The sequence below is a fragment of the Talpa occidentalis genome, unplaced genomic scaffold (genome assembly GCF_014898055.3).
Source record: "Talpa occidentalis isolate TD23 unplaced genomic scaffold, MPIMG_talOcc4v2.1 talOcc4.8, whole genome shotgun sequence".
Taxonomy (NCBI): Eukaryota; Metazoa; Chordata; class Mammalia; order Eulipotyphla; family Talpidae; genus Talpa; species Talpa occidentalis.
In genome coordinates, this window is record NW_023605194.1 from 13620762 (window position 1) to 13647745 (window position 26984).

The following is a 26984-nucleotide window of genomic DNA, read 5'->3' on the forward strand; positions in this document are numbered from 1 at the left end:
GGATTCATCTCCAGTCAACAGATGGGGAAACTGAGGCCCTCTAGAATAAATTGTTGAGGTCTCAAGAGAGAGAATGACTCTCTTGCCCCTGACCTAAGATTCTGCTGTTTTCCCCTTTTGTACTCAAGACAATAGATGTCCTCGAGGAACAGTGGCTTCCAGGCATCTGGCAGAGGAAAAGTCCCCCTCCAGGAGGCAGAAGCTCTGCCTCCCGAGAACCTTCTTTATAACCCAGGCACCAGCACTGGGTTACACAGTGCAACAGTTCCTTGCTCACGAGGTGACAGCTGGGTTGTGGTGGTGCCCGGCCCGGCTCCAGCAACCTTGAACGACTCACCTTCAAGTCAAATACCTTCTTGTCACAGATGCTACAGACGTGGGGCAGGTGGGAGGGGGCCACACCATGAAAGTCATTCAGCTCGTGCGCCTGTAGGGGCCTCACGGACAGCATGACCTGCTCCTCCTTGGCCCGCTGCCTGGCACCACTGAAACCCTGTTTGCTGCTGTTCTGTCGACCCCCTAAGGAAGGAGGGGTCCTGTCTGGGGTGGGCTCCTCGGGGTCATACAGCTCATAGGGCTGGCTGGGGGGTGGAGGCCACAGGTTGGGGCCTGCTAGCAGGTCAGCTTTGCTCTGGCCAGAGAAGCCATGGGGGCTCTCCCATGGGCTGTTTGCTCCCTGCAGCAGTGGACCCACCTCGCCTTTCATGCCCCCGGCCTGCTCAGTGGCAAATCCGCCTGCCACATGCGAGCCCCCTTGGGGGTTGGGTCCATAGAAATCCTTGGGAAAGGCAGCTTGGCCATCTTGTCCTGAATGGCTGTAGTGCCCTTCATAGGTCACGCTGCCCGAGGTAGAGGCCGAGGCTGGCAGGAAGTTGGGCTGGCCGTCTGTTTCAGAGCTATAAGCCTGGCTGGAGTTGGCTTTGCCATAGTCGTAGAATCCCGCTGCAGTAGGCGTGGGCCCAGTCTTGCCAATGCCCAGGATGACTGCTGGCTGGGCAGGGGTCTGAGGCATCACCCCGCTGAAAGGATGCATCACCATGGCACTGGGGGGCTGACTGGGGAGGCTCACAGAAGGCCCTGGGCCCCGCGTCTGGCCAGGGGGTGAGAAAGCAATGGCATTAGAGGGAAACCGGGCACTGGGCATGGTGGCAGCATGTTGGGGCACCCCGGTGTGGCTGTGGGGTGTGCTGATCACGGACGGATGCCTGAGCTGGTTGAACAGAGGCTGGGACATGGCCACTTTAGAGAGGACTTGGTTCAGGACCGTGGCAGCCGCGGTGTTGTTGGAGACAGCTGTCTGTGCCAACTTCAGCCGATGGAGGGTGAGCTGGGCTTGCAGTTGAGCCAGTTGGAGACTGGCTGGCGAGGGAAGTAGAGGGTTCGGGTTACTGACCGAGAACGGGGTCTTGTCCAGGAGCTTGGCGGCACTGCAGGAAGACAAAGGTCTAAATGCACAGCTGGTTTTCACAGAGGGGGGCCAGGGGTTGTTGCTTATCTGTGATTCCCCCCCTCCACATAAACAAGACCCCCCTGCAAGGGCCCCACATAGAAGGGAGTCTGAAAAATCCTGTGCTCACATGTACACATCAATTTAAAAAAACGCTAATGGAAAAATTATTTTATGACAGAATGTTCAATCTCTCTGGTAATCAAAAAGATATAAACTAAAACCATTAGAAATAAATATATTTTCCTAGCAAAATAAAAATTGGAAAAATAACAGTACTCAGAGATGGTGAGATAAAGTGAAAAGCTCACAATATGAATGATTATCTACATTCATGCAGCTTTGTTGAAAGGAAATCTGGTGTATTATTTGACCCAATGATTCAATTCTGCAAATCTACCCTAATAAACAGAATTAAAAGGCAAATAAAATCTGATGCCCAAAGATGTTTTAAAATACTGCATTATTTTAAAAGTCCGAAGTTGAAAATTACAAATGGCTGATATTAGAAGGACGGGCAGGGAGGTTTTAAACTGAGTAAATGATGATAAATCTGCATAATGGAATGCTAAGTAACCATTTACCACTGGTGTTTAAATCTCTACTTTATCGCAAACTATTCAAAACATTCAAAATAGTGTACCCAGGGCCAAGTTTATGACAGAAAACACTCTAGCACAGTAAATGCCCTTTGGGTATCTGCTCTCCACCCCGACACCCCACCTTATCATTGCCAGAGGAAGACGCTATCTTGAATTTGGTAAGGTTGATGTATACCCCAAAAATGAGTGACATGAGAAAATCCATATGCTCTAATAGTAAGATCAGAAAGCAGACTTCAAAATTGCATACAGAGGGAATTATGTGTATATTTGTGCCAAACGCATTTTTGACCCTGTCCCCATGCCACACCCCAAAGCAATAAGAATCTTTCTCCCTTCAGTCTGCTCTCAAATCCAACCAATAAAAGGAATGACTACAAGAATTGCAAGTGAAGAATCTGAATTTGAAGTCTCAGGTGGTAGTGGCTTTCTCAGAATCTCATGGCAGGAGCAGGAGCGTGCTGCCTAACTTGTGACTTTCATGTGACCTCTGTTGGTTGGTTACAGTGTCTTCTGGATCAAAACTCAAAAGGCACGCTCTGAAAAGGAGGCATATTCTCCCAGAAAGCCTGGGTTACACGGTTACAATCAGAGCTCTTTTGCAACACCCTATTTCCTGGGTCTTAAACTCCTCTTCCGGGCAGGGGATGTAATCACATGTGTTCAGAAGTTGATGAACTGGAATTTCCACAACATTTTAATGAGGAGAATGAGACTGTGCATTTGACACTGGGATGACCTTGAACAACCCAGGCTGCCTGATCAGCATGCCTCGGTTAGGACTTGCGAAGTTGGGACACTTAAACAGGACTCCACTCTCATTGACTCTGCACAGTGCAAATCTGATGATCACAAGACGAGAGAAGGTGGAGGGAGGGCCAGGCACATGTGAGGATAAAAAAGGCAGCCGTGGGAGAGTGCATGCATGTTACCCCTCCCCCATTTTAGAGATACCTGAGGCAAGAGAGCTTTTGCTTAGGTTGGGCTCTGCTTTGGTCTGCAAGAATGGTGGACACAGGTGAGGGAGAGGTGAGGAGGAAGATGAGAGAGTCTTACGTTGACTGCAAGGCTACCCATTTGATGGCTCCATCAGTTCTGTGATATAAATTAACTTTCACTTAATTTTGCAGAACAAAAACTGAAAGCTCAAAGAGATGAGGTGAGCTTACACTCCCTGTTGGTGAGTGTGTAGATGTGGGAGTCAAACCCCAGCCAGGCTTTGAAAAGTGCACAGGAGGGTGAGTCTGCATCTTCTCAGCCCTCTTCAAGTGCATCTCCACAGCTGCTGCAGTGTTGCTTGACATGAGAGCTCAGAACTTCAGACACACCCACATTAAAGTACAAGCACAAAACACTTTTCAGAGTCAGATGCAATGACTTTGGGTTATTCTTTCTTATTGTGAGAAATCAAGAATTTGCTGAGTAATTAAAGAGATTCTACCTCTGCCCAGCCAGCAGCTGTGCTACGCTGAGGGCTGCATTTTAAGATACTGGGGACTTGGGGGGGTCAAGGTTGAAGGTGGCCCTAGACCTCTTCTCCTCTGTGTAATTGTGCTGGTCGCAGTCAAGCCTGGGTGGCCCCCATGTGGCTGTCCCACACAGAAACCACGGCAGTATTGAGCTGAGAAGATACTAATTATTGATGTGGTCAAGAATAGGAAAGGAAGTGGAGCATGGTCAAGAGTCTGATGATAGATTTCTTCTTGTGTAGCATTAAGTAGCTGAGCTTTAGCAGAGCAATTAAGCTTAACTCAAAGCCCTGCCCACACAGGGCCAGCCCTTCCTACCAGGTTCGTCCACAACGAAGCCTGTCCTTGCTAACAAGGTGATAATGAGGTGCCAAGTTGGTTTCCATGACCAGAGTAAGACAAGGTTGGTTTTGTTTTTCCCAGAGAAGTCAGCTGTATTTTCTAAAACTGCGTTCTGGGCTGGTGGGAGCTCTTGTTGGAGATTCCCTTTCACCTCTGACAGGACACATGAGGAAGAACTGTCTTCCCAACTAAGAAAGTCAACCGTGCTGGCTATTTGTTGGTCAGGCATAGAAACAAGTACTATTCCAGGTATGACCCAGGTCGTAGAAGTTTACCCTTTTGGGTCCAGGGTGAAGTCAGAAGGCTAACTAGGTTTTCTTTCCAGCTTCTGCTTTGCCTAGTAAATTCTGTCTATTGCCCCCAACTTTAATCCACCTTGAGTAGAAGTGATTTCACCTGAATCATGCAAACTAGATACCTTTTTTGCATAAAAGACCTTTTCGTTAAGAGGAAAAGACACATCACCCTGTTTTTTTAAGGCCTAAAATTCTTGGCCTATAAGAATTAATAACCTAATATTCAGGTACACGTTGCAATCATATTTATGAGCCCCAAATGAGGGTAGTGATCTGCCACTTTAGGGACTAGAAGTGATGTCACCCTCCTGTCTTCCCACTGCCTTGGTTTATCACTCGTATCATTTAGCACATTCTACCTTGTGTTAAAATAATTGCCTATGTATCTTTCTCCTCCAGTAGACGTAAGCTCCATGAGGGAAGAGAGCAAGTCTTGGAGATTCTGGAATTTCCCTGGCACACTGTCTCCAGGTTAGTGGGCACTCAGTAATGGCCTTGAAAAAAATGAAGAGGGAAGAAAATGGGCATGGTGATCAGATCCTGGTGATTTGAGATGTGAGTGTCTCTTTTGAAAGCACATGGATAATCTCTATGGTAGGCTGAATAATGCTCCCCCCGCCCCCGCCGCCACACACACACACATACAGATATCCATATCCTAATCCTCATAATCCTAATCCTATGAATATATTATCTTATATGATAAAGGGATGTTGCAGATATGATTAAATGATTCTCCTGGATTATCGGGATAGGTCCAAGGTCATCACTGGGGCCCTTATAAAATGAAGGCAAATGGATCAGAATCAGAGAGAAGATCTAAGATTAGAATCAGAGGTCAGCAAAGAGAGATGTCCCTCCTCCTTTGAAGATGGAGAAAGGGGCCATGAGTCAAGAAAATGCAGGGGTCTCCAGAAACTGGAACAGCCCAGAAAATATTTTAAGCCAGAGCCTCGAAAAGGAACCAGCTGTTTAACACCTGGACTTAGGTTCAGTGAGGCTGACTTTGGACTTCTGGCCTCTGGAACTGTAAGATAAGAAATTTGTGTTGTTGCTGCTGCTAGAGTAGTAGTTCTTTGTTACAGCAGCAGTAAGAATCTAATACCAACCACCGAGGTAATTAGATACAAAAAAGGCTTCCACTGAGAGAAGCAGTGGTGGGTGTGGATATTGTTGGCTTGAACTCATGGCCCTGAGGTCCTGGGGGAGCCTAGAACATCTGAGCAGGCATCCAAAGACTCTCTGGGACTTTGCACAAACAGGCAAAACCCAGGGTCCTCTTCCTTTTTAAAGCCCACTTTCTTTACCAGCTAGAGCAATGGCAGTCTGGGGAAGCTGAGAATGGCAGGTAAGATCAACTCCTCTAAACCCCTCAATAGCAAAGAGAAAATGATGTGCCCAAAGCTTGGTGGCAGTCAAACCTTAATGAGACCCTAGGACATCTAGAGCAGCTTCTAGAGCCTGACAGAAGAGCCATGCCTAAGTAATTAAGTGCCAGTACTATTTCATTACCAAATTATCATCTGCACCCATATTGATCTGTGGTCCTCCCCTCTAATCAGAGAGATAGTAACTACTTTTGAGATGCAAGGCACTCACTAACCACTGGGAGATGCAAAGATGGGGTTCCCTTCTGAACCCACCCCTGCTAAGCTCCAAAGATGATAGTAGGGAGGCTCTTTGTCTAGGGAGCAGTTCTATGTACCCGCCACATCCTCTTTTCCCCTACAAACACCCGTGCAGTGGCACCACCTGCAGTCCTAAGGGCAACCCACAGATCTGGGAGGGGTGAGCTCATAGTGACTTGTATCCCTGGGCATCCAGGCACAAAACGAGAATGTCTATCACACAACCACATAGGAGGCTGATCCACACTCAGAAAAACACTCAGCAGAGCCACTGAGTCATCCAGGCCTCTGCAAGTCTCCGTGTCCCTAGGGCTGATGTGGCCCTTTTTAAACAATATTTGCTTCCCTCCCACCCCCTCAGGTGTAGTCCCCATAGAGTTTCCTTCCCCAATGCACCCGTGCACCATCACCTTAGTCCCCTGAGCTCCTCCCTCCCTCTGATCCCTCTCCCGCCTCCTCCGCTGCAGGATGTCAGAGACATGCATTGTTACAGAGAATTCACAGTGCATGATTACATAAAAACCTTTGGTTCCCTGCTTGCTTACAATGGGTGTGTGTGTGTGTGTGTGTGTGTGTGTGTGTGTTTAAATCAGCATTTCTCAAGAGATTTAAAACTAAAATATAACAGCAAGGAGAACTAGCTGCCTGTACAATGCAGGGAGATTTAGGAGATGCAGATGAAAACTGTTTCTAATGGTTTAATTCCATGATGTCGAAAGGATGTGCCACAGACTGTACCCACCCAGGGAACACAACAGCTGTTCCAGCTGAATAGTGCTCGTTATTTGTCCCAAAGCTCTTTCACATTTTTTTTTCTGAGTCCCAAGCAGGATGCAACGTGGATTAGTATTTGGGCACCAGGAGGGAGGCAAAGTTTCCATCCTGGGTTCGAGTCAGGGCACTGGACATGCAGCAAGGTTTTTGTGATGTAATTCATCCCGTTCTGAAAGGAATAGCGAGAGAGCATGCAAACGGCCAGCAGGAACCTGAAACTCCATCAAATTGGCCAACCCGGAACTCATGGGTCTGTCCACAGGATCCTCGTGGATGGAGCAATTGCTATGAGGCGGGCAAAGTTGCTAGACCGTAGGAACACTGGGATGGGAATAGAGAAAGCTTCTGAGATCGCAGGAGAGACAGGTTAACACAGGAGGTAAAGAACAGACAGCAGAGTGCAGAGAGGAAGTGGTTTGAGGCTCAGAAATTCTAGAGAAACGTAGCAAGTGAAGGAAGGGCCAAGTCAAGGGCTGTCGCTGAACTCTGAAGAAAAACACGCTGGACCTTTTGTTCCAAATACAAAAGCAAAGATGCGTCTGCGCGTGGCATAGTCGCCTATTGGCTGAACTGGGCCAGAGACCTGCTTCTATCTGCTGTTACTGGTTGTGGGATGGGGGAAAGTTGTTTAATTTCTGCAACCCTCAGAACTTTCTCATGTGTGAAAGGGAAATAGTCAAACTCCTCCAATGTGACCCAGAACCAGCCAGTCCAAGCCCCTGGCCACAGAAATTAGACAGACACTCCCTGGTATCTGGGAGCTGTGGGAGTGCTGTCTTGTCGGGCCTGGGCTGTGAAACTGGTTGAAGTCAAGCCACCATTTAAAGGACACCTGCTTGAGAATAAAGCCATGCCCCAAATCCCTGGCCTCAAGATGGGCACGGGCAGCTGCTGGATGGACTCCTGGGAATGCTTGGAGCCAGCTGCCCTGGGACTTGCCCTGACTTTCCTACAGGTGCACCAATACACTTCCTTCAATTGCTTCATAAAAATAATCATGCAAAAAGAAAGCCAACCCACTTAAACCACCAACATTTAATTGGGACATACTCCCTCCAAGGCCCAGTTGTCAATCTCTGCCTTCCTCTGTGGAGCAGACCGTGAGCACCAGAAGCTGGAGCCTCAGGGCCCCTGAGGGGAAACTGAGCCAAGCCCTTGGGGTGAGTAACTGCTGGCCAGAGGCCTGCCTCCTGGAGGCTGGGAAAGCAGAATGCTCCTCAGCCTGGGTGGGTAAGATCCCCACAGCCATGGTCAGGATAGGGTGTGACTGGGGTGTGGGAGGAGAGTTCCCCACAGGGTGTGGGCGGTGTGACTACCTCTCATAGATTCAGAGACCCAGGCCTGGCCACACGAGTGTTCCAGGGAGTAGGGGTCAGTTTCTCATTGAGATACTTTCATTTCTCAACAACTAACAGACAATTTTTGCCACACTGAGAACCAGCTGAAGTGTTAGAGGATATGCGAGTGCCTGCTGGGCAGCGTGGGGCTGTCTTGTGTGAACCATGGGTAGGTACCAGGCACCCTGGATTCTTGACCCAACTCATGCTGTGTCACAGCACACAACAGACTTGACCTTTTCGTGCCCCAGCATCCTCACTTATAAAAAGAGAAGCCATGATGTTTTCTCATCTATATTGTGAGGGTTGATGTGGGGTCAAGTAAATAAAAAAATTGTCAGGGTGTCCCCAAGTTGTCATGTGCTGTACAGATGTCAGGGTGTGGAATCAGCTGGAAAATAACTAAAGTGGGGACATTTTCTATGTGATGATAAAATACTCATCCTTTTCAGAGGAAATAATGTCTGTCACTTGCATTCTTGGAGATCAGCTCATTGTCACTGAGATTTCTGGTAGAATGAGTGGAGTCCAGCAGATGGAGGTGGGCGGTTGAAAGGAGCAGCGTCCAGCGGCTGAGAGCACAGGTTTCAGAGTTAGTATCCACCTGGGTATGAATTCCAGTGTGTGCTTGTAAGTGGGAAAATATGTATCCTCTCTAAGCCTTCACTGAAATAGGGGTGGTTATACCTAAGCTACAGGCTTGGTCTGAGACTTAAATGGTGGGGTGCACATCACCCGTTCCCCGTGGCTCCCAGCACACAGTGAGCACCCACTAAACCAATGCAGCCGCCACCCTCACCACTCCTGTCTCTTTCCCGTCCATTTGACTATCATCCTAGTCGTCATCATCATCATCAACATTGCTGTGGCGAGGTGGGGCCTGCTAACACGGAGACAAAGCTTCTTGGAGATGGAGACAGATGACAGGACATGCAGAGAGAGGTGAACACAGAGAAAAGGCAGGTGAAAATTAAGGGTGGGCATCTGCTGAGGGAGGAGGGAGCAGGGGTGGCAACAGGACTTGAGGGGAATACAGAGTCCTGGCAGCTGCTTGCTTGGTGAGCCCGAGAAGGTGTCAAAGACAGATTTAAGTGCTGTCCGACGGTAATGCAGCTGAAGTTCCCCTGTAGGAATGCGAGTAGACTCATCTGCAAGCTCGTCCTGGGTAACGTTCAACCATCCAGAAGCAGAAGTCCAGAAACGCAGCTCCAGGCAGCAACCAGCCTAAACCGACCCCATCAACCAACTTTACAAAGAGCACGATTCCAATCAGCAACTTAAGTTCACTTCCAGTTCAACTCAGCTCCTTTCCAGGCCAAGCCCTGTCTTCTTCTATGCCGTGAGCTAAAACGCAGTGCAGGTGAGAGCTCATGACCAGGCAAAAGACTGCTGTGCAAGCCCTGTCACACCTGCACGGTGTGAAGCAAATAAAATGCAACACTCAGGGAGGCCTTTGCTGGGTCTTGCCATCCTGGTGCCGCCTGGGAGCTGAACTTCTAGATCATAAATTCTCAGCACTACTGTCACATGCCTAGAAGCTTGATCAGACTGTGAGCCACAAGGAGCAGTCCCCACACGCCAGGGTACAAGGCTGACAATGCGCTGCTGCGGTCATACTGGGGCTAAAGTTCAAACTCTAAGGAACTATCACAAATGTTAAGAACAAGAAGAGGCCTCAGAGGACATTGAGTTAAACTGCTCGTGCTAGGGAAGAAAAAGGTGCCACCCAGGGAAGCTGGCAAAATGTGTGAATCTCCCCAAGTCACACATCTAGACAGAGCAGAGCAGGGAGGGGAACCCAGGTCCGCCCAGTCCTCAGGGCTGATGCAGGGGCTCCGCAGTGGGACGTGTCCCCGTCCGCCTGCACCCAGCGAGTCTTCTCTGTGCTTGGAGAGGAATGAAATCAACACTTTTTTTTTTTTTTTTAAAGATACAAGCACTGGATACAGTCAGAAGCGCGGGAGGGTGAGAGAATTCACCAGAGCCAGAGCGGGGAGCAGAGCAGGCAGAAGGACAGAAGTACACTGCTGAGGGGAGCAGCGGGCAGCAGGAGAGGTCTGCGCGCCATGTGGGACCCTCCTCCGGTGGCCGGGGAGCAGCCGGGAATCGAACCAGCGCTGCAGAGTCTGCGGGCAGCTTCGCAACCCAGCGCTCAACCGCTGCGCCACCGGGGAGGCCCGAAATCAACACTTTTTTGGACAATGGATCTTCACGGTAACAACAGAGCTGCCAGATTAGCATGTGCTGGGCCTCTGAGTAATTTTGAGATTACTGGGTCAGTGCTGGCATTGCCAGTGTTAGGGCTTTAGCCGTGATGTTATCATGGGATGATTCACATCAGCACGGCACCTCCTGGGGTGATTCATAACAGCGATGACAAGCCCATCACCTTTCTTTTGTTTCATGTTTTTCTGTTGGAGTGTCAGCAAGAGCGTCCGCCTCGTTAGCTATCTGATCTCCAGGACAACCACGTGCACAGCTAAGTCACATGTGACCACGTCCAGTTTATATTAAGACTGAACCGCCCAAGGGCCTCCAGAGAATAAGGGACTTGGCTGGAGTTTGAACAAGGGGTTTTTTTAACCAATATTCTGTTTAGACTTTCATTAAAGGGAGTTTCTAAAACCAGATTCCTGGTCCAACTTCCTTGGAGGTGATTTTTTTGGTTTGGGTATTTTGTTGTTGTTTTTCCTTTTGTTTAAAGGTACTAAAATAGAAAGCTTTGTCCTTTAACCTGTGGTTTTTCTTCCAAGATGCCTGAGTAGGGTTTTCCCCTGATTTTAGTGATATGTGGCTGACACATCACATGTTTAAATTTAAGGTATACAGTGTAATGATGTGTGTATTGCTGCAAGACGATCACCAGGGTAAGTTTAGTTAATGTATCCAGGACATGATTTTAAACAACCTGTGGTATGGAGCTATTGAGTGGCTCAAAATGTACACAGAATGCAGCAAATACAGAGAGAAGAATATACTTAACAGAAAAAATGTAAAGCAAAGAGAAAATTAATATCCACCTAACCAGCGAGCCACCAAAAACCATATATTAGTTTTTTCTTCTTTCTTTTCATACTATTTTTCTTTAAAATATCTTTATTTTATAATATGATGGTACTAAGGTGGTAATTTATTTTTAATATTCATATTTGTTTTTCTTTGAACTTTAAAGCTAAAAAATATGAAGACTATAACAAATTCATCCCTTCATCCTAAATTAAATGGTATCATTAAAATCACTTTTGCCTCCATTATTTGTTATCAGAAAAATAAATAAAATTATACAATTAAAGTTCAAGTCTTCTTTGAGATTCTGCCATTCTGATTCCATCTCCTCTCCCCATTGACACCCAACCGTCGTGTGTATATCTGCCTCCACGCCTGCCTATCTGCATCGATCTACAAGTAGAAAAGGGTAAGAATAAGAGGCTTTCCAGGAGTCTCGTGGGTTCTCAAACACCCTGCAGGGCTGGTTTCAACAATATTTCCCTAAAGAAACATGTGCATGCCCCCCCCCTCCTCAGGGTTTGTCTGTCCACAATTCTTAAAGAAATTCATGCTGGGCTGAATTTCAATGTTTTTGTACAGGTTAAAATGGAGGGATTTGGTTTAACTTTTGAGGTTAGGAGACCCCAGGTTTCTTTTAACACACTGGAGACTGGAGGCAGCATGGTGGAGTGAAGAAACGGTCAGTTAGAAATCAGAAACCCCAGGTTTGGCCTCACAGCCACTCTTAACTCCCCATGGGGTTGCAGGTCAGTCAACTTGACCCCCCCCCTTTTTTTTTGTAAAATGAGAAAGATGGGTAAAAGAATCTCCAATGACTTTTGTACCTTTGAAATCTGAAACTCAAAGGTTTAATTTCCTCATCTGTCAAACAGAGGTAGTGTCTGCCCTGCGGGCTGGTGCAGAAGGTCAAACAGGACGTGTGGCTCTGCCAGCAGGATGGTGATGATGATGGGGATGATGGTCACAAGGATAAGTATTATTCCTGAATTGAATGCAATTGGGTTATTATTACTCACAAATCAAGCTATTTTTAAGCTCCCAGAAATGCTTTTAAAGAGAGAAACCACCAATCCGCGGACAGGGAGCAGGCAGAGGAGCACCCAGCGATGCCCTTCCTCCTATTCTCCTGGGCAGGCAGTTAGTGCCAGGAGAGCCTTTCTGCACAGTACCCATGAAGATTTAGTTAATACAGCACCACAAGTGCCTCTTAAGATGCTCTCCTCTCCCCAGGTATTCCAGACAGATGCATGGTATTCACAGTAAAGTGTATCACGAATTCACTCCGGCTGGAGGTGGTTTGTCCACAATTCTTGAGGAAGTTTGTGCTGGGTGGAATTTCAATTTTTTTTTTTTGGGGGGGGTGAAGGCTAAGATGGAGGAATTCAGTTTAATTTCTGAGGTTAGGTAGGAAACCTCTTTGTGTTTTCTCAGAAACATAAGCTATAGTGACCTTTCAACCTGCACACTTTCCTGGGGACACTGGAGTCATTTGAGATGGGAAAACAATCTGTTTGAAATATATGTTTAAAAATGCTGCACAAAGTTGTCTGAGAAGATGAATGTTAGTGTCTACACAGGCAAATGGAGTATTTAGGGGTTCTACCTAAATTGGTTCTAGGCCAATTGTACCCCATTGAAGGACAATGTCTGTACAAGCATAAATGCCTCTCCCTGACAACCTCCTCCTTTCTCCACCTCACCTGATTCTCATCCTTTCATGTGCACTGCAGATGCCACCTCCTCCAGGCAGCCTTCTCTGACTTCTGCCTCCCTCCAGTGAGAGCTGGTACCCCTTCCATGATTCCTCCAGAATGCCCTGCTGCTCTATTAGCCTTGATTATACTCTCTTCTAATTCCTATCACGCTCTCTTGTGATTGTCTAGTCACTCACTCATCTGTCTTCCTCACTGCCTCATAGTTATTTTAGAGGCAGGAATTATGTGTTCCATTTTTGGGTCATAGTGCCTGCCGGGTAAGTGCGTGAACCAATAAACATTTCTATGCATGTACACATCTTCCCTGTATGTATGTTCGTGGAGATAACAGTTGAGTGTCACACTCTTGACTTGTTTTCCTGGCTAAATGTTCCATGTATGCATTGCCATGAGGCTTTGAAGACGAAGCTCTGCAGAGAATGCGGATTAGATTCCATCTTTGAACACTGTCAAAATTATGTAAATACCAGCCACCATATGAAGTATAAAATTCTAAAACATTCAATGAACAGACTTGTCACATTTTTCCTTTTAACTAAATCTAAGGAAAATGCAATTCCAGTGTGTGATCTGAGGAGGTAGAGGGTCTAATCTACATGTTTCTGAGAGTAAACACAGGCTGCAGGGATGATTCCTGTGATCTTGGAACTTTAATTTCAGTGGTGCAGTTCCCTGAGCTTTATTTGATACAAGGATGTTTAGAAAATTCAAGCCAATTTTAAATCAAAATAAAAATTGAGGTTATTTTCCAAGAATTAAAATTCTCAAGATAGCAAGATAGCTGGTTTTTTCCTAGCATTGCCTGACTATCAACCTGGACATTTTTAACCAAAGTGATTTAAACCAAATACTAGGAGTCCACGTGAAATTGAAGAGGCAGTGGGGGTAGGGTAGTGAGAGGGGGCACTGTTTGGGTTGTACATAGACCCGCTTCTTACACAGACTCTACCACTAGGAACTGTTGATATTTTATTGCTGTCACTTGACTCTGCAGACTTGAGTTTTCTCATCTGTGAGATGGGAGGTTCAGATGAGCCAACATTTAAGGTTTTTTATGCCTTATGCTTTTAGGACAATGGATGTTTTCTAAAACTGTGTTTACAATACCTGGAAAAGTGAGCATGCTCAGGTCATGGTTTCAGCACCGAGAAATCTGACTTATTAGCCTCCACTGCTCCTAGTCCTGGATAAGGTCAGAGACAGGCACCTGTGCCCCACTTAATGGACCTGTTAACTGACATGGTGGAGCACAGCTGGGATTTTCGAGTTTTGGTGGGTACCAGGAGAGCTTTCTAAAAATACCAAAGCCAGGCTCACCTCTAGTTTCTGTGTCAGGAGTTCTGCTCTGGGGCCTGAGAATATGAATCTCCAAGTCCAGATGATTCTGAGGCTTTTCCTTGAGAACCACTGAACTAGAATATCTTGTCCCACCATCCAACTGGAGTAAAAGCCATATTTTCAATGAGCCACCTCTATCTACTAGCCTCCCACTACACCAAGAAAGGGTTTCCTTTCCAAACACTGTAAAAAAATATTTCAGGGGGCACATGTAACTACTTTTATACCTACTTTCCTTTAAGAGACTTGGTCAACCTATTCAACAACATTTGGCCTCCAGGTTCATGAAAACACTCAAGGTTCACAAAAGCTCAGGAAATTTAGTTGGTTGATTGATTGGCTCAGTGCTATGTTATTAGGTTTGAACAGGAAGAAAGCAAAGCTCCATTCATAGTGAGTTCATGAGGACAGAGAACAGCAGGGTCAGGCTCCAGGATGCCAACAATTCTTTAGTCAAGTAACATCATTATAAGAAAATCTACCTTTCACTCACTCTAGGCTAAAAAAAAGTTTTTGATAAAGTCATCTATATCACTAGATTTCAAACTTGGTAGCGTCACAATTTCTTGGAAGATAGTGGTGTGTTTTTAAATACTGATGCTTGGGGTCACATCTCTGGGGATTCTGATTCACTCTAGGTGTTAGGATATTTAACAGCTTGCCAAGAGAACAATATTGTGAAGCAAAGTCTGAGATTCACTGATCTATAAAGAAAGAGCATTAGTTTGTTCTTCCTCTCTGAGCTCCACAAATCATTTTTAGCATGACTAATGGCATGGCTACTTGTCTTAAATTATACTTAAGAATAAACACTGAAATTTTTATAAGCCCACAAAAGGTCACAGGCACAGCAGGCAATCGATCAATATATCAAAGCATCTTTCACATAGTACAGTAAACGCTTTTTTGTGGCAAGACTTCGTCCAAAGTAAGCATACAGTTGCTGCTGCAGATAGGTGAGGTCTGCTGGGGGAATGATTCTTGTCTCCTCAATTATTACCACCTGGAAGACATCACCCACATCCTCAGATCTTTCAGATTCCTGAGCATCAGTCTGGCTCAGTGCCAAGTAAATTAGAGGCACTGAACAAACATTGTTCAACTCACTTATATTTATGACAGTCTCCAAGCACTCGGAAATGCAGACCTTAGCAGAATATACTAAGTGTTTCATCATGAAGTAGAAGGTGTGTGTTTCTCTGTGTGCTGGGAACACGTGCTCTTTAATTCTTCTACATTCCTTAGAGTAAATGAGAACATTAAGGTGGTTATTTTATAAATAAACAATGTAACTATGTATTTGGGAAATCATCCACTTCCCAAAGTGGATGAAAGTTTCTAGTGCCTTAAGACACATACCTTTCTGACCACGGTCAACAAAATAGGGACCACCCAAGGCAGAGAATACTATACGTAGTTGGCTTTGAGATTTTGCCTGTATTTTATAAAGCTGTGGCCCTGTGAACATTACTGCAGAGAGGAGATAAAAGACAAAGCAGCTAAAGTTAGAGGGACAGACCTGTTTTGGTTACAGTTGCACATGCCATTCTAGATATTTTCTCAAATCACTACAAACTAAACCTGTGGTTAAGATCCCAGATGACTGAGGCAGATATGAACAGACAGTTCACTAAAGAGGCTATCCAGTAGGTCAACAGACATAGGAAAAAATATTCATCATATTTCCAATAAGAGAGATGCAGGTTAAAACCACAGTGAGATCCCATCTTACTGAGATACCCAGTGAGAATGGCATACATTAAAAAGATCCCCAACAACAGGTGTTAGAGAAGGTGCGGAGGTAGAGGTATTCCTATATTGTTGGTGGGAATGTAAACTGGTACAACCATTGTGGAAAATGATCTGGATTTACCTTTAAAAAATAAAATGGAGGGGCCTCCCTGGTGGCACAAGGGGTAAGACACAAACTATGAAGCTATCCACAGCCACTGCATCATGAGTTTGATCCCCAGCCAAGGAGCTACCCACATGGTGCAGGAGACCTCTCCTGCCTCGCCTGCCACTCCCCTCAGGAGTGCATTTCAGTGGATCTGCTTGTTCTGTTCCCCACTCTGTCTCTGGTGAATCCTCTCACCCCCACACCTCTGGCCTGTACCCCAGTTCTTGCATGCATAAATAAATAAATCTTAAAAAATAAAATGGAAATACGGTATGACCCAGCAACCACACACTTGGGCATCAATCCAAAGAACAAGAACCCATCAATCAAAAAAACAATATGCTCGAGAGTGCTTATTGCAGCTCTGTTCACAATAGTTAGGTCATGGAAACAGGCTAAGTGCCCTCTGACAGGTGAGTGGATAAAGGAGATTATGAAATACTATTCAACCATCGGGAAAGATGAAATGCTGCCATTTACAGCAAAATGGAAGGAGTTTGAGGGCCTTAAGAAGTAACATAGTAAAGCAAGCCAGAATGACAACAAATACCAGACATTTCTATAACAGAAGACTTGACGAAGTAAAATACTTATGGAAACTAGTGGACATTAATAAATGTGGCGAGGGTTCCGAGGTTTAGAGGGAGTGGCAAGGGAGAAAGAGCCAGGGGGTAAAGATTGGTGGTAGGGAAAAGAGAGAAAACGTCAAGTATAAGTTAGCTCTTAGTTCAGCTTCAAAAACAAGCAGAAGCGCTGGAACTCTGTCACTTGAGTTAGAGTGTAGCTGGCCACCACGTGCGGTGGACCCGGACTTCAACTGGGAAGCAAGTAGGGAGAGCCCAGGCGCAGTCAACTGCATGCTTTGGGCCAAACACATGCACACACTCTGTTCTCTTGTGCAAGTCAAGCAGTGCTCTCTGAGCAATTCCGGAGTCACGCCACCAAGAGAAACAGTCACCTGTGTCCTTGTAGCTCCCGAAGGACCCATGAGGGGGATTTCTCAGTGACCGTAAAGAGGAAGAGGCTTCACCTAATCCCAAGGCTACCTCAAGAACAAGTGGAACCTTCCCCTGGAGGGCCTGGTGGCGCTCCCTCGGGAAGGAGTTGATGAGGAGGGCCAGCCTGAAGCCAAGGTGTCCTCAAGAACAAGTGTAACTGGCTGATTTTTCAAAGATTTCACAAGAGAGTTTGAAGAGACTCCAGAACATCCACAGATCATCTGTTCAATAAGGCACTACTTTGCGGGTAATGAAGGTTCTAAAGCATAGATCCATTACACGTGCAAACAGTCGATGGCAGGGGTCCCTGCCAAGAGCCTGTCTGGTGTCTGGACCTGCATGTCGCTGCAGACCCCCACTTCCCAACAGGCATGGCTCCCACCAGGACCCTCGCAGCCTGCGGAGTCTGTGATGACATGATGAGTTTGAAGAGACTCCGTGCTGGACTGTGGAGAGCACTGAAGATTTCAGCTGAGGACGTGGATGAGGCTGCTTCCAGGGACTGGACAGAGGAAGACACCCCATCGATTTGCAAGAGATCCTCAGGAATAGACAAATGATCTTAAAGGATTCACACAGTCACAAAAAAAAGTATCTGCAGTCAAGAAAACCTAATGACCATCCCCAGAAACAGCTCAGCAGCAGCAAAAGGGGCATCTGAACAAACAACAGGGCAGAGCCACAAATTATCACCCCCACCTTCGTGCCGTGAAGGGACTGTGGAGGGAAAATTGGTGAGGAGGAGAGTCAAGAGTGGTGACTGCAGTGTGCAAAGCAGAGCCTGGCTTGGGTGGGGAAGGAATAAAGCAGATGCACAGGGAGAGCCAGGTGTCTCTGCCTGAGCTCGGCCAGGCCCGGCCCTGCTGCTCAGCCCGACAGTGCGAGCTCTAGTCGGGGGAAACTGGTCGCTGGTGGACTTGGTTCTTTAAGCCCCCACGCTTAATGGGCGCTGAACCAGCACACCATTATGGTGGTTAGTTTTGCTCGTAATGGCTCATGAAAGGTCTGTCAGCTAAGGTGAAGCTCATTCTTTTTTTAAAAAAATAATTTATATATATATATATATATATTTTTTTTTTTTTACTTCATTGTTCATTTTTTTACAATGCTTGCTTTCTCTTCTCAAGTGTAGTCCCCAAAGAATTTCTACCACCAGTTCACCCATGCACCATCACCATAGTCCCTTGGGCTCTTCTCTCCCGTTTTGACCCCTTTTCCTGCTCCCCCCACTCTCATAGAATGTCTCTGACTCATGGTTTCCTGCTAATTTTGTTGTTTTTATTATTTTTTTTCCTGAACTCTTATTTGGTTCCCCTGTTTTCCTCCTATAAGTGAAACCATTCAATATTTTTCTTTTTCCTTCTGACTTATTTCACTGAGCATAATCCCTTCTAGCTCCATCCATATTGCTTTATCTTTTTTGATTGCTGAGTAGTATTCCATTGTGTATATACACCACATCTTCTTGAGCCAGTCATCTGTTTTGGGGCATTTGGGTTGTTTACAAGTCTTATAAGGTGAAGCTAATTCTGTGTGGATCTGCTGTGTGGATGATAGTTGTGGGGTATTCTGGATTCTGAGCAGTTAGGGAGGCACGCATAATGGCCACCTGAGCAGAAGTCTTACTGCAAAGCACCTTACAGAATAAAGATGGGGAGGGGGTCCTCATGGAGGAATGGCCTCACTGTATTTTAGGCCAACGATGAAGAAGTTGGGTTGAGACTTGAGTCATTCTCTTGGGCCAGGCACTTCCTGCATCTCCCTGAGGAAATCTCAGAGCAGGAGGGTGTGGGGAAGGCCTCAGTGCAGGTGTCCAAGGCATGGTCTCAAGTCCAGTTGCCAGGGGTCTCTATGCCAAGGGAACCATCACTACGCCCTGCTCAGAGCCATTGCTCGTCAGTGTTGTGACCCTGGACATATCATTTCATCTCTATATTTCAGTGCCCTGCAAAAAAAAAAAAAAATCCAAGCTGACAGAGAACCAGAGAACTGACTTGTCTGCGGCAAGAGTGGTTAAAATTCGATGGCTGCCTTTTCTCTTCGAATTGCTCGACAGCGGTTCCCCCTGCTACTCCATCCATTGCTAATTAGGACCAGTCTGGGCTTGACATGAACACAGTTCTCTATGGTAAAATTGATTATTATATGACTATGGAAAATAAGGAAGTCATTTCATTCGAAATATCAAATTCCACAAAGTCATACGTGGCAGCTGTTAGGGTCTGCATGTAGGGGAGGGGCGAGTATGTGAAAATATTAACCCTCTCCCTTCTGGTTTTCTGACATTTTGCAAGGGGGGAAAAAAAGGATTCCAACACATATAAAGCAGGAACCAATGGCAAAGCCACATAATGGATTTTTTTTAAGGTTAAAAAAATTCCCATGATGTAAGATACATATTTGTCCATTTTACGAGTATGGATTTGCTTTTACACACTGGCAAGCTGAAGATCGGAATTCCTTTCCCGAATGTGTTGACGCTACTTTTAATTGTACCAGATAAAGAAACGAGGTGAGTCATGTTTGGTTGTGCTTGAGCCTGCTCGCAGACCATCCACGTCCAAGTACGTCCCCTGAACCTTGAGACACGAGCTGCTACGCTCACTTGCTCACTCGGGGACTAGGAACAGAGTCCTGCTTTAACATTTATATCTGCGCTTAAAGAGACTTCGTAGTTGCTGAGATGTGCATCACGGCTCCTTCGGAGGTGCTCAAAGTAAGTCGCAAACATTCTTTGCTGGTGACAGGTCCCCTGCTCATGAATCCTAATGCAGCACCCCCCGTCCACTCAGGGGTCTCAGCCCGCGCTCGACAGATCCAGGCGTTTCAAATGCCTTTAACAGTCATCTTCCCATCATGGACACATCCAGCAATCCAGCACAAAGCTCCTCAACCTTCCAAGACTCCACACCCTGAGTGTTTCAGCCTTCGGGGAGTGTCCCCTTTCCATGCCCTCGGGTCTGCTGGTCACGCAATCTGTTTTCCTGTGGCCATGCAATTTTTCTTTAGAAAAGTTTCGTGACCAGCGTAAAAACAGCATCTAGACTTCCTGACATTGGGATTGCTGACTTCCCTGGGAAAACTGTTTTGGGTCACATGTCACCCTGCTGCTGTGAATCATTTAGTGCATTTCTTTTTAACGGGAGGGGGTGGGGAAATGACAAATCGCATACTCATGCACAAACGCTTAGCGCCAAGAACATGGCCGGGGGGCTGCCTGGAGCAGAGAAGAAGAAAAGCCCCCCGACTTCCCCCAAGTTCGGGGAAAGGTGGGACGATGTCATGCAACCTTACCTTTCTGAAAAAGAACAGGGCTCCTGGCACATTAAGCGCTGACCTGAGGCCACCGAAGCCGAGAGTCATTTTGGGTGTCGCGCATGCACCTCCCTAGAAAATCGCAGTGCATTCTACCAGCATTCTGCATGCCCATCATGACAGGCTTTCACGTAAACTCCCCTGAGTCTGGGAAGGGGCAGAGGAGGGGGGAATGCAAGCCAAGGAGTGAGAGAAAGAGAAAGACCTGTCCCAGGGCAGCGCGTAGCCGCGGACGTCTGGAAGGAGTCACATGCACCGGGGGCCATTCCTGCCGCATTACACACGCTGAGTGTAAATGGCAAAGATATCAGTCGGTGTTTATGCCACATGTTCTCAGCCTCTTCACATATCAACACCCAGGCCAGCTCCTCATAGAGAGGCTGCCTGAGAACACTTCTGGAGGGCGTTTTGGGTTAATCATGCAGACTTTTCAAATAAAATTTCAACACCTCCTGGCCTACTTATTATTTTTTTTTCTTTTTGGTGGTGGTGGCAGCAAAGTGATGGGTTTGGGTGTTTGCTTGCTTGGTTTTTAGGATGAGTAGACAAATCGACTCCTAAACAACAAACTTCCGAAACAGCTTGGCCCTTCTTTTGTTCTTATTCTAGTTCCCTGGAATGAGGTGACCAACCAGGTGGTCACTGCAATACTTTTCAGTAGGAAAAACAAATTGTCGTCTGCTCCCAGCAACAGCTCTTAACTGGGGGTGATCCCCCACCATCCCCTGGGAATGTGGGAGACTTATTGTTTGTCCAAACTTGGGGGGATGCTACTAAAATCCATAATGCTCAGGACAGACACACCCAAAAGGGATGACCAGCCCACGACACCAGTGATGCCAGGTGAGAAACTGCCGTGAGGCTACACCCTGCCCCAAGTCTAGCTAGGAAACAGAAAAAAAGAAGAAAGAAAAACAAAACTAAGAATCTCCTCCTAGTGAGGAAACAGCCAAAGACCTGGGAGTCAGGATGGGCCTGGTCTCATGCATGGTTTAGTTACTTGCGAACTCGCTCACTCTTCTGCCCAGGAGTGACATTCTCCTGGCACTTTTTCCCTCTTCTCTTTCCAAATTTCACTTACACAGTCAAACCCAACTCAACCTTCATGAGATTTTCTAAATCAAAACCTGCTGCCACAGGGACCTCATGACCAGGTGTCACTCCAGCTGGTTCCGTCTGGGAGGGTCTGATGTTCCCCAGTGAGGCTTAGTGTCCAGTCTAATCCCTGCCCAGAATTATTTAGCAAAATATGCTTTCCACAAGGTGAAACTTCCCCAAAGAACTTATAACGGATAGGGACAAAGGTCCCTGGCTTCTCCTATGTGACTCCAGCCCTGGGAGGTGAGGGTGGAGTGCCTGGTCACGGGCATCAGCAAGGGCTCCTCTTGTGAGGACTCCATGTGTGAGACCCTATAGCCCACTGAAAAGTCAACGTGAACAGGGCAGTGCTGTGTGTCTGGACAGCTCGTCTCCAAGTGTCCACAAGGTCCTTCCACCACCCACCTGCCCCAGTGAGTGCCCAACACAGCCTGAGGGCTCTTTCTTCCTAATTTAGTCACAGCCCACAGGCTGCCCCACGTAGTTGGCTCTCAGCTGCTGACAAAGTCACAGACACCTAAAGGCGCCAGTCTCAGATCCTGACCTATGGGAACCAGCCAACCTGGCCCAAGCTGCCTTTCTGCTCAGCCCTTGGTGCCTCCCATGATCTACCAGGCTTCCCCAAGGTGCCAGGCAGGCTCCTTGGCAACGGCACATCTAGCCCGTCCCGGCTCTATTCCTCCCATGCCCAGGACTTTCCCAGCGCAAGAGTTTACTGAAAAGCAATCTGCCATCACATCTACCAGATCCGCTCTTGTATGCCCAAGAGGAGGAGCCGTGGTGTGTAGTGGTTAAGAACATGGACCCTGGAGCCAGCCTGTCGCTGTGGGACATGGTGTAAGGATGGTGCCTGCTGGGATTACAGGAGGTGTGTGTGTACCACAGCCCAGCGCCTGGTACAGGCAGCACCGGCTGAAGATCTGCTTTCTTGAGTTCCGTAGTGTGACACATGGTATGATGTCATGTGTGTGATGGTGACTTGATTAGTAAGACAAAAGGCCCTGATCCATGGCCGGAACTCACAATTCACAAGAGAAGGAAAATCAAAGCCTTCAAATGAACCCTTCAAACTGTGCGCTCCTGGCTCTTACCCAGAGATTAAGATGCAAACCCTGGTCCCATCTGGACATGAAGAGGCATACATTGGCCATCACTAACTGAAATGTAGCAAGTGTGTGTTGAGCACCTGCTGTATACCACGCTATGCCAGGCATAGGGCAGCGAGAGCACAAGGTAGTCGTGTGGATATGCAGAGTCTTATGCTGGTGGCTCCACACATTCTCTTAAGCTTCAGAGTTTAAAAACTTAGGATAAATATCCCCACTTAACAGATGAGAACACTGACGCTCCAAGTGACAGTAACCTAAAGTCCCAAAGTTAATACCTTTGCTTGAAACAGACTCTTAGATTCCCAAGACCTTGTCCTTCCACTAACATACCTCCTCTTATTCAAGGCGAGTCATGAGTATAGAGAATAGGGTAAAATAAGGTGAATGCTGCAGCCAGGTGTGTTCCAGGCATGGTGAGAGAGGCCCTGCTACACAACCTGAGGCCAAATGAAAAAGCAGAATCATTGCCCAAAATGCATTAAGAATTTCCAGATGATAACAGCAGGCCAGCCCAGGCCCTCCTCAGCCCAGGAACCATGTGAATCCTGAGGCCCACCCTGATGGCCCGGGAGTGGGGCGAGCTGGGACTTCTGTCTCCCTCACGGGAGGGGCAGCTCTGACATCACACAGCCCAAGGCGACTGCTGGACGCCAAGCCCCTGGCCCTGCCCCTCTCGTTGGTCCTGCTTCTGCTCCAGCCTTGCATTGACACTGGGGGGGAAGGGGTGGGTGTTGGGATGGGAGAAGCAGGAGGCAATTCTGGCCTAAACGAGTATTTATTGTGATACCAGGACTTTCTGAAAGTGACAGGATGGAAGAGAGTCGTTTGTTCTCCCCACGGCCTGCATGGGGTGCGGAGGTCAGCAGGGGAAGGATTACCCATGATGACATAGCAGACACAACTGGTGAGTGTGAGAGAATAGAGGCAGTGACAGGCTGCGAACCAGAGAGTAGAGGAGCCGTCAGTGGGAGGCGGGAAAGGGACCTGTCTGGCTTCCTCACTAGCCTGTTGCGTGCTGACCAGCCAGCTACCCCCATGGCCTCAGATCAAACACCAGGCGCAGAGTGCACAGGAACTCAAGGGCCACTCAAAGGCCACTCAAGTGGCCACTGAAAGTGGCGTTTACTATCCACTTACTCTTTAACGTTAAATGAAAAACAAATGCACGACACTGTATATGTAGTGTGGTTACAATCATGTAAAAGGCAAAATAACCCCTAGGTAGAAAAGCTATGTTCTCAGAAAACAGGCAAACATGTTAGCAGGGGCAGCAGCATCTAGGTGCTGGAATTTTAGGTGATTTTTTTTTCTTTCTCTTTTTATGATGTTTCAATTTTTCTTCGGTAAAACTATTTTTCAGTGAAAAAAGTAATTTTTGGAGGCCCAATGAATTCAGCTGGGCTAATACTTGCCCTGCTCAGTGTATAAGGATGTTATAAAACCACCACCCCCATCACATTAAACCAGCTAGCCCAGCCCCTTCCCATAGCAGGTACTTCTGTCCTGGAGACTGTAGCCAGAAAGTAAGAGTGGGGTACACGGAGAAGAGCCACATCTGTGCAGGGCGTGACCATGCCCCTCTTCTGGGGAAGCCAGGTACACATAGGTGTGCATACTTATATTCCAGGGAGGCACTCTGCACAAAGCAGGTGGAACATGCCAGCATGCTCAGGGGTAAACACAGGTTGATCTGATGACCTCAGACTTCTCACCAGACAAATCAAGGTCATCAACATTAAGCAGCTTCTTTGTGCACATCACAGCTCAAAGACAACAGCCTAGACCCTTTCCTCTTGCCCCTCACCCAGCCCCAAACCACTGCTGGCTGGGGCTGGAGAGGAGTTAGCTATAGACTGTCAGGCAGGACCAAGGCGGGAAAGGTAAGGTCACCATTTAATACAGAAGCGGACCTGGGTTGTGGTCTCCAATTTAACATTTTCATCCCCTTGGCTCACATTTGCTATACCTTTCAGGTTGGCGCTAGGTAATTTGTTTTCTTTGGGGTAGGCAACTGCAGAGACAGTGGTTACCAATGACTAATGCAGTGCTCGCCCAAGATTAGAGGCCATGTAGTTGGGCCTCCTCTAATCTCCCATTTTCTGAGCCAAGAGTGGCTACTGTGTCTCTGTTTTCAGCTGGGAATCCTTCTGGAGCCGAATTGCTACTCTCGCTGGATGGGCAGAGTTGGGCCCTGCCAAGGCTGCTCCCTCCCCAACTCCGCAGGGCTAAGCTAGTGGCTGCTTGGAATAGCCCAGGTCTTGGCCAAGAGATACAGAAGGTTCCAGAGCCTGAGAGATCCTAATCCAGGTGTGGCTTGTGAGAAAACCACTGGAAACATTTAGGTGGGAGAGGCTTTCTTTTTCTCTCCTCTTTTCTTTCCTGACACTTCTTTTTTTTTCTTTTTTAAAGATTTATTTATTTATGCATACAGGAATTGGGGTACAGGCCAGAGGTGTGGGGGGTGAGAGGATTCAACAGAGACAGAGTGGGGAACAGAACAGGTGGATTGACTGAAATACACTGCTGAGGGGAGCAGCAGGGAGACAGGAGAGGTCTGCTGTGCCATGTGGGTCAGCTCCCTAGCCAGGGATTGAACTCGAGCTGCAGTGGCTGCAGATAGCTTCATAGTGCTGTGTCTTGGACCCTGCGCTACCAGGGAGGCCCCTGACTTTCCTGACCCTTCTGATACAAAAGGTGACTCCAGGTAAAAAACTATCTCTAATAGCCAAGGCTGGCCTGGTCCACCTTTGCAATGGGTAAAAAGGAGAGTGAAGGCAGAAAAGATGAGGTCTCAGGGTCTCAGGATGGAGAGAAGTCGATAAAAACACAAAGTGACCCCAAAGCAATGGTAGATGTTCCAGCCTCTTGTGTTACAAGAAGATACAAGGAAAGAACAAAGATGGGAATTGTTCCCAGAATGAACAACCCGGCCTACGTAAGGGCACGTCCTGCACAGACAATGGCCAAGCTAGGCCTGTGAGCAGAGAAAACCAGTCAAGAGCTGTGAGTCATCAACGTGGGCAGAAGCCCTTCCTAGGAAAGGAAACTGGTTCTTTGTTGAGCAGAGGTTTTGATTCCCATCTGGTTAACTGTTGTTCCTCACTAGGTCCTCCAGGGACCCACAAAACAGAAGCAGGAAGCATTTTTAAGTTTTCCAGAATTGTTCTTTGAAGGCTGAGTGTGGCTTCCAGACAGAGGCCCCATGCTGGGTCCTCAGGAACACGTCCTCAGGACCTTTGCACAATCTGTTCCCTCTGGCCGAAAGCCCCTTCTCTAGATCTGCGCCGTCCATGTAGTATTTTAATTTAACTTCTTATTGCATAAAATTTAAAACTCAGTTCCTTGGTTCTACTACACTTTCCATGTGTCCAAGAGTCACATGAGGCTGGTGACTACCATACTGGACACATACTACGTAACAGCCGCAGCCTTCAGAAAGTTCCACTAATAGTGTTGCTTTGGCTCTTCATACAACTGGCCTCTTGTCCACCTGAGCTTCTTCTGCCGTGTCATCCTCCCAAAGAGTCCGCTCAGACTCATAAAGCCCAAGCAGGACACAGGGTCACTCTCTGCTCCCTGTCCCATCTGGATATTATCTGAAACTACCTTGCTGGTTCACCGCATGCCTTTACTGCCTGTCCCTCCCCTGGAATATAAGCTCTACAAGAACAGACTGCTTGTCGGCCTTTCCTCTCTCTCTCTCTCTATGCCCAACGCCTAGAACACATGCTTCTAGTGTAAGCAGAAGCTCAGTAAAATTGTTGAATTGGTGACTCACAGTTGAGTCTACCTTGTCCCTTTCAGGCCAGATGACACCAGTCAGCCAAAACAGCTGCCATTTATCTTCCCGTGCATCAAGGTAACATCTAAGTGGGCCCCGTCATAAGCATCTGGGAGACGGAGGCCAGGCAGCACCAGAAGAGCCAAGACAACTCTGTCCTGACTCCCCTCGGAGAACACAGGGTGCCTCTCAGTTACTATCAGTCAGTCAACAGCATTGTGCTCGGTGCATGGACAACCTTCTTTCTCTGCTTTTGCAAAAGATCAGCACATCCTCTAAAAGGGCATTAAACAGTCAGAGGTTAGGTGGACTCACTTTTCCTCCACAAGCATATTCAAAAGCAAGTAACAGTGTGGGGTCCATCCTAAGTTTGAGTTGGTATTTTAATACTCTGCTTGTCATGGGAGATTTGTGATGCCTCCTCACCCCATAGGAGGAGGTGGAGGAGGGAACAATCTTTTATGACTTTCTTTTATTATTTACTTCAATTAAAATCTGAATAGCAGAATAGTTTGACATTCTGCAAAGCCAGATCCCCACAGTGAACACCAAGGAATATGAAAGTATCTAAGTTGAAAACCATGTGTCACAGGTTACCAAACTTTCATAACAAGCTGAGTACAAAAGTGGCTTTTGTTTAGGATCAATACAGAACTCCACAGCGCAATCCAAGGAGCAGGGCCTGGAAAACAGGGCCTGTGATGCACGAAGAATAAGCAACAAAAAGAAAGGAAAAATAAAAGTAGGCAGAGGAGCCTCCCTGGTGGCGTAGGGGTTGAAGACAGCACTATCAAAAGCTATCGCCAGCCACTGCAGCATGATTCCC

General features: G+C 47.1%; 1 protein-coding gene across 1 annotated transcript in view; it reads right to left on the reverse strand.

Moving 5' to 3' along the window:
- The window catches only part of RBM20 (RNA binding motif protein 20), a 166750-nt gene that overhangs the window by 47576 nt on the left and 92190 nt on the right, over positions 1-26984 (reverse strand). Inside the window, exon 2 of the mRNA XM_054690232.1 lies at positions 338-1427. Within this exon, the coding sequence (XP_054546207.1) occupies positions 338-1427 (1090 nt within the window). The remainder of the gene's footprint in view (positions 1-337; positions 1428-26984) is intronic.